The 11,538-nt window shown below is 45.6% G+C and overlaps 1 protein-coding gene across 1 annotated transcript in view; it reads left to right on the forward strand.

The window, feature by feature from the left end:
- The window catches only part of caln1 (calneuron 1), a gene marked incomplete at its 3' end in the record, with an annotated part of 545,727 nt that extends 536,485 nt beyond the window's left edge, over positions 1–9,242 (forward strand). The window contains exon 5 of the mRNA XM_084322144.1: positions 9,112–9,242. Coding sequence (XP_084178270.1) covers positions 9,112–9,242 — 131 coding nt within the window. The remainder of the gene's footprint in view (positions 1–9,111) is intronic.
- Between the last annotated feature and the right edge of the window lie 2,296 nt (positions 9,243–11,538).

The raw sequence follows: 11,538 nt of genomic DNA on the forward strand, positions 1-11,538 counted from the left end.
AAGGTTACGTCTTGTAACTATGACGACTCCTTTCGTCTTATCATCGGCTGAGGATGAGGAGATAACGTGATATTGTCGATTTGCTAGCCTTGACACATCACCCACCAATAAATGCGTCTCACTAAGGAGAGCAATGTCCATATTTCTTCTCTTCAATAACCAAAGGACACTGGCACGCTTGTGTGGGGTGTTAAGACCCCCCGCGTTCCAAATTAAAATATTCAATTTAGCCATGGTCGAGTTTGTCTAAATGCGTAGAGAAAAATACCAGTGCAGCCAGGCTGAGTACAGAGGCGCTGATCCAGGCGGGCCCAGACGGTCAATCCCAGGAGTTCAGAGGAGGAACAATTACACACATATAAGACAACAGTACATAAAACACATAAAAATACCACCCCAGTTACAACCCCCCCTCCTTCTACTCTAAACCCTAACCCACCCGTCCTATTATAAACCCTCCTATACCCACTCTCCAATCCCCTCCCTATGCCCCATCCACTAAGGATGGTCATCTTCCTATCATTTCCCACTGGAGTCATGGATCCAATAAGACGCTCTCCACTCCGACCCCCCTCTAGATAAACCCCTGATTAAACCCCCACTAGTCCAATAAACACAAATAATAATAAAAATTAAATTCAATAAAGATATCGGTCGAAAACCACCGTGAGCCTAGGCCCTAACATGAGACAACTATAATGGAAAAATAGCCATTATTATATAATAACTCAACACCAACCCTGCTACCATCTACTTCCGAGTCTGCGCATCAACGTCGCAATGTTATAGCACAAATGGATAAAGGAAAATTCAAAACAAAATTAAATTAAAGCATACCAGCAGATAGTCTAAGGCAGGATCGGATCACAGGTAAATTGCGCAAACAGATGTCATTTAAACAACGACAATAATAAGAAAGGGAAAAAAGGGGGTTATGGTCAAAGTGCACACATGTAACAGCCCCTCTGATCAGGCACAACGGCTGGAATGACATAACCTATGTAAGAATAGAATTAAACACCTTCATTAACCCGGGGATGGTAATAAGCAATACCTGACACAACCTGTTATCATATATTGTATATATATATTCAACCGATCTTCTCCTACCGGAGCCCAAAGCTCAAAACAGCCTGGATATAAAAATAAAAGCATACAAGAAGTTAGTTAAGGACCCGATCACCGTTGAATTGTGCAAACCGATGACACTTAAACAGCAACAACAACCAAAATACGTAAATATTAACGGGTCTCGAATGCCTCGGCGCAGACGATAGACGCAGCCCGCTAGCTAGCCCGAGGCTAGCGCGTAAGCTAGTGATGAATCCGGATAGCACGTTAGAGTATGTTATGTACATTGTTCAGCTAGCTCGCTAGCTTTCATAGAGGCGATACACAAGTACGACCATAGGACAGCATTAGCAAGTAACAGAAGTCATTGGGAAGCCCTGCTAGTATGGATGGGCAGTGGACAGTTAGCATGTCTGGGCATGACAGCAAGCATTTGTGAGTAGTCGGCCCTATCAATGTATTCAGGCCCACATCGCCAAGTCACTCACCCGACATAGATATCAAGCTACAGTCTCGGCTATCCCCTCGAGATATTCCTTCGCTTTAGCCAACGACCAAAATGAGCACCGACCATCGTCCTTACCCAGCACAGATAATTTCGCGGGAGCGAATAGCGTGGCCCTCAGGCCTAGTTTCCATAGCCTGGACATGACCACTTTGTATTCGCCTCTCTGTGCTTGAACCTCCGGCGTAAAATCTTCGAAAATGGCCACTTTGTGATCGCCAAGCCTTAGATTACCCCTTCTGGCATGGGCCGACCGCATGATGAGTTCCCTCTGCTGAAGCCTGTTCAGCTTGACAATGATGGGCCTCGGCTCCTTGTTCGCTCCAGGACTGGTCCTGACCGCTCTGTAGGCCGACTCACAAACGGGAGGGGTGGGGAGGATATCTTTCCCCAGTATTTCTTGCAGCAATTCCGGCATGGTCTCAGAGAGACGGCCTCCCTCGTTGCCCTCCGGTACTCCAACAATCCTGATGTTGTAGCGTCTCTCCCGGGACTGCATTTCCACAATTACCGACTGTAGTTTGGCAACTTCAGCCTGCCTAGCCAGCAGGGAGGACTCCAGACCCGCCATCTTCTCGCCTTGTAATGAGACCTCTGTCGTTAGCGTGGCTAGTTCGTTAGCATTAGCCGAGGAGATAACGTGCAGCGACTCCATCTTGTCTTTCAACGGGACGACCGCCAACCTAATCTCCTCTGATATCTCTCGATGAAGGTTATCACAAAAATCCGCCAGCACTTTTCTTTGTGTTTCAGCTAAGCGTGTCTCAAAGTCTGCATGGAGCTTGGTCATGACCGAGAGCACAGCTTCGCTTATCTCACCGATACCGGGCGACGGCGTGGCCAGGCCCGGTGGCAGTTTGCTGGCTGGGGCGCTCATGGATCTGGTTTCCACCACCGACATCGCAGAAAGTCGAAAAAAGTCGACGACAGTAGTTGAAACTCGACGACTTAACAAGCATACAAAAAACAAATAAAAATTAAATAAAGACTAATGGGGAGAAACGTATATTTCGCACGGTAGAAGGGAGCTCACATGAAACACGTCTACTCCATGAGCGCCTAGCTCCGCCCCTCCCTTCTCACTAACTCTTATGCTTAACCCCAAACCATCCACCCCAACCCAATCCATGTCAGTCAGACGCAACCTGCACTCCCTATCCCCTCCACCCTCTCCTCCGACATCCTATCCGATCTACCTTTGAGTGAGACTTTCTCTGCTCTCCCCACAGATACGGCAATCTCCACCCTCCTCTCAGCCCTCTCAACCTCCTTCGACAAGCTCTGTCCCCTCACCGAGAATCCTGTGTACCATTCCCCACCCAGTCCATGGCTGTCGGACGCAGTGAGAGAAGAAAGACCGGTCCTGAGAGTGGCAGAGAGGAAGTATAGAAAGTCATGTCTCACTGGTGACATCACCATCTATCACAACCTCTTGTTCTCCAAAACCATTACTACTGCCAAAGCTTCTTTCTTTCACCATATGATCGAGGCCTTGGCTAAGAACCTTCGCAAACTGCACCCCACCATGTCCTCACTCCTCCTCCACCCCCCCCTCTCTCTCTGTCGAAGACTTTGTGATTTTCTTTGAGAAAAATGTGGAGAGCATCCGCAGCTGCTTCTCCCAACCCCCGCCCATTCCAAATGCTGAATCGAGAACCTCATCCTTTACTCTGTCATCTTTCTCTTCCCCACTAGCATAGACAACTATTGTCCTGTCTCTCTTTCCTTCCTTTCTAAATCACTTGAACGTGCTGTCTCCTACCAACTTACTGATTATCTATTACAGAATGACCTCCTATACCCTAATCAGTCAGGCTGGACTGGTCACTTCACAGAGACGGCCCTCACAGAGGCTCTTCACTTAGCAAAAGTGAAAGGCCTCTCCTCCTCTGTCCTGATTCTCCTAAACCTGTCGGCAGCCTTCGACACAGTCAACCATCAGATCCTCCTCGCATCCCTCGCAGGAATGGAAGTGGCTGGCTGTGCGCGGGAATGGCTGACATCCTACCTCGACGACCGCTCCTACCAAGTATCATGGAGAGGGACCCTGTCTGCATGTCTGCCCCTTCAGACGGGTGTCCCCCAGGGTCCCCCTTGGACCCCTTCGCCCTCTACACCAAATCTCTAGGTAACATTACCACATCTTATGCCTTCCCATATCATTGCTATGCCGATGATACTCAACTCTTCCTCTCCTTTCCTCCTCCATATCTCTGAGCGGATCTCAGTCTGCCCCTTCCTGACAAAAGAAGCCACTTAACTCCTTCTCCAATTAACAGTCATGTCTTGCCTCAACTACTGCAATGCACTGCTCACTAGTCTACCGACCACCGCCACCAAGCCTCTTCAACTCATTCAGACCGCAGCCCACCTGATCTCCAACCTACCAAAGTCAGCCCATGTTACCCAACTTATTAGGGACCTGCACTGGCTTGTCATCGCAGCACAAATCCGCTTTAAGGTCCTCGACCTGGCATATCGCGCAGCGGAAAGGAACGGCTCCCACCTACCTCCGGTCAATGCTCTCTAATTACACACCCTCAAGACCCCTCGGCTCTACATCTTTTTATACCCTCTGCTATCAGACTTTTAAACACAGACAGTAGTCATTTTAAGTAGCCTTTTACACCTAGTTGTCTGTTTTTACTTTTACTTTTACTGGATTGTGTATTGCATGGAATGTTGTTGTTGCCGTGCTGTCAATTGAGATGTTTTGTTTTTGTTGTTTGTTGTTTTTGTTACTCGTGAAGCTACAAATATGAATTGCCCCACGCGGGATCAATAAAGTTGTCTGAATCTGAGACCCGCTCCTATCTGAGCTCCGGGAGGGTCATCAAAGAGAAGCCGCCTATTCTCGGTCCTCGCTCCACAATAGTGGAACGAACTTCCCACCACAGTTAGGACAGCCGAAACCTGACTAATCTTTCGCCGTCGACTAAAAAAATACTTCTTCAATCAATATCTGAAATGAAAGATATGTCTTTACTATTATGTCTTTAATACTATGCACTCAACATGGCAGCCCCCAAGTATCAGCACTGTTTGATGAACATGGTTACTCAGCAGAAAGAGTTGTACCCTTCCCCTGTATGGGTGGAAATCCTATTCGAAAGGGCGAAATCCCTACTGGTTGGCACAGTCTACAGGCCGCCAGATCATAGTGACTTTTATGATACACTGGATGGGTGTTTAGCTGGAGTTGAGGATGTAGACAAAATTCTTATTGGAGACTGGAACACGGATATGCAACGAAAAGATGCACCCGTCTTCAAGTCATTCAGTAGGTTTTGTGATCTGCACGGCCTCAGCCAGCTAATCACCCAACCCACACGTGTATGTGAATCAACTCAGACTACCATTGACCTCATTCTGACCTCCGACAAGTCCAAGATCTCCAAGAAAGGGGTTATAGCATGCGGGTTAAGTGATCATTATATGATATTCTGTACCCGCAAAAAACTAAAACAAAAGGCTGGCTGCCACAAAACAGTCACATCTAGAGACCTCAAAACCTACTCTAGCGAGGCCTTTAACCTTGAACTGGAGAGCCTGGACTGGTCAGATGAACTCAATGGTACACTGGTTGAAGAAACATCGCTTGGTTTCAAAACCAAATTCTCAACAATACTAAACGACATGGCCCCCCTAAGAACCACCAGGGTAAAAAATCGCGCTGAGCCGTGGATGCACTCCGAAATACTGGCCGCTATGAAAACCAGAGACAAAAAATGCTCTGAGTTTCGTAAAAGTCAGTCAAAGCTTACTAAAAGCACGAGCAGTGAACTCCAAGCCCACGTGACTGAACTCAAACTAGAAAGAAACAGACTAAGAAACGACGTAAACTCCATGATCAAAACTGCAAAAAAGAATTTCATCAATGACAAAACTGAGGAAAACAAAAACAAACCACGTGAACTTTGGAAATTACTCAATAATCAACTAGGATGCAGTAAAAAACTTAAAACCAGATTCTCAAACATAAACATAAAAACGGACAACACGCTCATCACAGACAAGCTGGATGTAGCCAATTACTTAAACATTTTCTTCACAAACATAGCCACAACACTGGTAAACAAACTACCCTCCCACTCAGGGCTTTATGGGGTAGAACACATAGTAGCTTACTACAAAAACCTAGGGGTCCGCAAGGACGACTTCAAGCTGGAAATGGTAACAACAGATGAGGTACTCAATAAACTGAGCGCCCTCCAACCTAACAAGGCCACTGGCCATGACAACATCCCCTCCAAATTCCTCAGAGACTCAGCAGCCGCCATCACCCCAATCATCACACACATAATAAACCTCTCCATAAAACAGGGACACGTCCCCAAGGACTTCAAAATTGCGAGGGTGACCCCTCTGCACAAAAAGGGCAGCAAATTAGACCCAGGCAACTACCGCCCTGTTTCTATTCTCACCTCCATCTCGAAAGTCATGGAAAAAATAGTCTACGAACAGGTCGAAAAGTACCTAGCGGAAAAAAATCTAATCTACGAATTCCAATCTGGCTTCAGAACATCCCACTCCACTGACACATGCCTTCTCTATTTGAATGACCACATCAAACAAGAGGTGGACGCAGGCAAATACTGCGGCATGGTCATGCTGGACCTACAAAAGGCCTTTGACACGGTCAATCACTCCATTCTGATTGACAAGCTAAAAGCAATTGGTTTTGATAGTCTATCAGTGAGCTGGATGCAATCCTACCTTGAGGGGAGGGAACAGATGGTGGAGGTAAACGGTACCCTATCCCCCCCCCTCACAGTGAGCTGTGGTGTTCCACAAGGAAGCATACTAGGACCGCTACTGTTCCTAATTTATGCAAATGACATGTCGTCAGCTTGTGACTGCAACTTGTTCCTGTTTGCGGACGACTCAGCCCTGCTGGTCTCTGACAAGAACAAGTTACAGGTTGAAAAAACCCTCAGCTCGGAACTAGGCAGAATCTGCATATGGCTCGCTGATAACAAACTATCATTACACATGGGCAAAACAGAGTCCATTCTCTTCGGTTCAAATAACAAACTCAGCAAGACCGACGGCTTCTCAGTTACAGTGGGTGACAATATTGTCACAAGGAAAGATGAAATTACCTACCTGGGTTCCATCCTAGAGGCTAATCTCTCCTGTGACAAAATGGCATCCAATGTAATAAAAAAAGTCAACCAACGAACTCGATTCTTGTACCGGATCTCCTCTCTGGTAAACAAGAATACCCTGAAGACTCTGGCAGGAGCACTCATTCAGGGATACTACGACTATGCTTGCACCTCATGGTACCAAAGCACCTCAAAGGCGCTAAAAACAAAATTACAAACATCTCAAAACAAACTGGTCAGACTACTGCTTGACCTTACTCCTAGAACCCACCTCACCCCTGCCCACTTTGACAACCTAGGATGGCTTAGAGTAGATGACAGAGTACAGCAACTTGCAATGGGCCTGGTCTACAAGATACACTACACGACCAAGGTACCCATGTACATGGCAAAATACTTCCCAAAGGTCAGTGAATACCACGATCACAACACCAGAGGGAGCTCCACAAATCATGTTAAACCCAGATTCGGCTCAAATAAGGGACTAAACACGTTTCGCAATTATGCCACATCAATGTGGAACGCCCTACCCAAAGCTGTAAAGGAATGTGGATCACTACCCACTTTCAAAACCTCTCTCAAGAGACACCTACGGGAGACTGCAATTCAACACTGGCCCCTGTAAATATCCTAACCCAACCCCCTCCAATGTACAGTCATTTACCTAGTATGGTTTTGTCAATAGTCCATTGTACAATTTTGTTTGTTTGTACAGAGTCTCCCCCCCCTCAATGTACAGTTTTGCTTGCTTATACAGTGTGCCCCCCCCCCCCCCCCAACCACCTCCAATGTAAATTACCCAGTATGGTTGTCAATATCCCAGTGTACCCAACCCCCCCCACCCAACCTCCTCCAATGTACAGTTTCTACGTCAAATGTATATACTCCCTTTTCTTGACTCCTTCTGTATCACAAACAGTACTGTATTTGCAAATCTGGTATGTCATAAATGTATAGATGTAGCAGTACTGACTATCTGTATGTCATGTATGTCATATATGTCCTGATGAATTGAAAATGGGGGACCCTGGTGTAAACAAGACGAAAGTCTTTCTCTGGTCTGCATCCCCTTAACAATTGTGTGTATTGAGCTGTACTGTATTGTACCCATTCTGCAATCTGTTAATAAAGTTTTCAATCAATCAATCAATCAATCCTGCTGACTTGTCGTACAGAACTTGTAAGTCGCTTTGGATAAAAGCGTCAGCTAAATGACTAAATGTAAAAAATATATATATTATGTTGATTTCTCTCTCTGGCACAACATACTTTGCATCATCTGTTCCTTTATTTTTTTCATTTATTTATTTGTCAGGGACAATGCTAAATAAAACATTGTAGCAGGTTACTATAACAAGATACAGATGCATTGCATGTAGGATTTCTATCCAAGGCTTTTCTACTTAAAAGTGGTCATTACCTATCATCATTACCAAAAGTACATTAGTTAAAATGAGCACATCAAATTGTGACATTCTTTACATGATCATACAATAATTGCATCACATTAAAGTGATTTTACATGTGTTGCGTATGTGTGCATGTGTGTGTGTTCCCTGATTCATGGCAATATATGTGTATGTGCATGTGTTTATATGTGTGTCCCTGTGTGCATGCATGCACATACTGTAGTCTTATGTAGTAGTATGTATGTTTGTCTATGTGTGTCTGTTCCTTTATCTGTGTGTACATGTCCATATGTATGAGTGTATGAGTATAAGAGCATGATCAGTGATCAATGATCGCAGGTTTGGGTTTGTTGCAGCCAATGTTTCACCTTTTCATTAAAGGTTTTCAAATCAGTTTGTGTTTTTATTTCAGTTGGTAGGGCATTCCAGAAATGTATCCCTTTTTCCCTTTTAAAGATGACTGAAAGTGCTTTTGCGCTGTGTCACCCTGCAGTTTTCATTTACTGATCCATTAGTGGCGATTCTATTGGTGTTTAGTCTTAGCAATGTGGCTCTCTTAAAAGTAGCCTAGGTAGCAAAACATATACTCCAGAACTGAAACATAATTTGAGTGTAAGAGCTCAGACATTAATTTGATGGGCCCACAAATTCATTGTCTATAGGGCACAGGGATAACATTAACGTAAAAGAACATGCCAACATTATAGGAAATGCGTTTACCATCTTCTCCAGAATTGGATAAGAAGATAGATACCAAACCTGCAAGCAAGCCTAGCTTAGCACAAATTAATAGGTGGTGTTCCCCTTTTAAAGTCAGTGTACTGAGGTTTTAACAGAACAGAAGCTGAGACTGTTTCTGTCTCAGTGGACAGTGGCCCTCACTTAAAAAATACGGAAGAGATGAACTTTTGAACTGCTTATTGTAAACCACTTTTCCCGTTTGATCTCCCCTACATCTCTCTCTCTCTCTCTCTCTCTCTCTCTCTCTCTCTCTCTCTCTCTCTCTCTCTCCTCTCAGTCCACCCTTCGAAGAAGAGCCACCGCCAGACGTGTGTGAGGAAGAGCCTGATCTGCGCGTTTGCCATGGCTTTCATCATCAGCGTCATGCTCATCGCGGCCAATCAGATGCTGAGGAATGGCATGGAGTAAAAAGCCTAGCCACCACAGTGAGAGCGTGGGGGAAATAAACAAAACACCTGCATGTTGCATGCCAGCGGACGAGGTCATATCCTGTTTATACAAAAAGAAAATCCTCACTTGTGGTTAAAAAAAAAGAAAAAGGACCAGTTTTTTTTAGTGAGTGACACTCCCTACTCCCTCAACCCTCCCCACCCACCCACCCCCAACGTCCAATGGGAAGCCAGCAAGAGGGGTCACATGAGACTCCTCCCCCTTTACTACTGACAGGAACACTCAAGGGCTGACTTTTCGCATTTAATTACTTGTCTCTGTTCCGCGATGCAATAAACAACATACTTTACAGCGCAGGAGTTCCGAGGCGGCTTTCGGCAGGAGAAACGGTGTTGTGTGTGTGTGTGTGTGTGTGTGTGTGTCTGTGTGTGTGTACTGCAGCTCGGCCCCCCGCGGAGAGCTTGATGAGCTATCAGGGGCGACAGTGTAGGCCCCGAGAGAGAGAGAGAGGGAACGAGAAAAGGAGGAAATAATTGGCCTCTTATTATAGCTTGCGGGGGAGGGTGGTAAAAGCTCACCGCCACTCAAGCAGAAGGATTCTGTATGCGTGCGTCAGCTACAGTTCCTGGCGCTCATGCGCTTGTGGTAACCGCAAAAAATCGCTTCCTGTTTTCCATTCCGCCGCGTCTGTGGATTGTGTGAGTGAAGCTCTGGTATCATTTGGCGCTCAATAACTCCCGCCACATGCGCTTTGGCCGTCTAGTTAATCGATGTTCACCGGTGGAAATGTGTCCAATCAGGATGGATTTCATACGCTGTCATTGGTTCTCATAGTCCTTGGCCGTTCATCTATGTGTAAATGTGCAATCTCAGAAAACCATTGTTTTCTCCCCCCAAATATGACATGTAACGGATGGTACCGCGAAGCACAGTCACGATGGACTTCAGATGTTGTGAAGTGACTGGAGCGAGTAGCAGTACTATGGGTTAAACTCACTCTCACCCTGAAAAGACACATAGACACATTGCAAAGCAGTGAATTCACCTCTTGGTATAGCGGTCTGTGCTGTTGCCCGCGGCGTGGGAGACCCGGGTTCGAAACTCCCCCGGGCATCGAAGTTTGAGGTGACGATATGACCACCGTTACATTGGTGCCGAATGACCCGGATGCCTTGAGTGGAGTGGAGTGAGTTTAAGGGGGGTGAGTGTAACGGATGGTACCGTGAAGCGCAGTCACGATGGACTTCAGATGTTGTGAAGTGACTGGGGCGAGTAGCGGTACTATGGGTTAAACTCACTCTCACCCTGAAAATACACATAGACACGTTGCAAAGCAATGAATTCACCTCTTGGTATAGTGGTCTAGGCTGTCGACCCGTGGTGCAGCAGACCACAGGTTCGAAACTCCCTCTGGGCATTGAAGTTTAAGGTGACGATGTCACAACCATTACATATATACTGTTTTCCACATTTGTAAATACCAAGACATGCGGTGTGTGGAGTCTGTAGTCATGTGAGTTTTAGGTTTTGCTTTCTCATTCTCCCTCTCCCTCCATCTCTCTGAGAATCAACAAGGGATGGAGTGATAAACAACCTGCTGTCCCAGACTAACATATAGGTTTCAGTCATCTAGAGAGAAAAGGTTGTAAAAACAGAAAAATAGGGGTTTGCGAACTGGTTTGTTATTAGACTAGTGACATCATTTTAATTTCATTTGGGATCTTCGTCAGGTGATATCTGTCTGTGTTCTGCGGTTTGGCTCAGCAACACAGGGGTGGATGGTGCATCATTTTCCAAAAAATAACTCAGTCAGGAGGAGGGGTTCACCTGCATAAGTTGTATTGTTTGTCTAGCAGTGCCGAATTTGAGTACATCACTTGAGTGCATAGTAGTATAGACATAGTAGCACAGAAGGTAGTAGTATAGGCATAGTAGCATAGTACATAGTAGAATAGACTTTGTAGATAGTATAGACATAGTAGCATAGTAAAGACGTGAGAAGGTTATTTTCTATATATTTTTTTTTATTCAGATATTGATTGTAAAAGTGTGTTCATAGTCGACTGCAGAAGTTTGGCCAGGATTCAGCTGTCCTGACCGGGCATGTAATGATATGCTCAGCTCACGATTCAGTTTGATCACGATATTGGGCTCACCATTCACTTTGGATTGCAATATAAAGAAAAGGGAAGAACAGGCCAGGACAGAAAATAGACTCCCTTGTTTCAGTTACCCCCCAGGAGCCCGAAGAGGAGTGGGTTCAGAAGATGCAGAACGTAGGGGTCTTGAGGGTGTGTAGTTAGAGACCATTAAC

Source organism: Notolepis coatsorum (genome assembly GCF_963971535.1).
Source record: "Notolepis coatsorum genome assembly, chromosome: 1".
In the NCBI taxonomy this organism is placed as follows: domain Eukaryota; kingdom Metazoa; phylum Chordata; class Actinopteri; order Aulopiformes; family Paralepididae; genus Notolepis; species Notolepis coatsorum.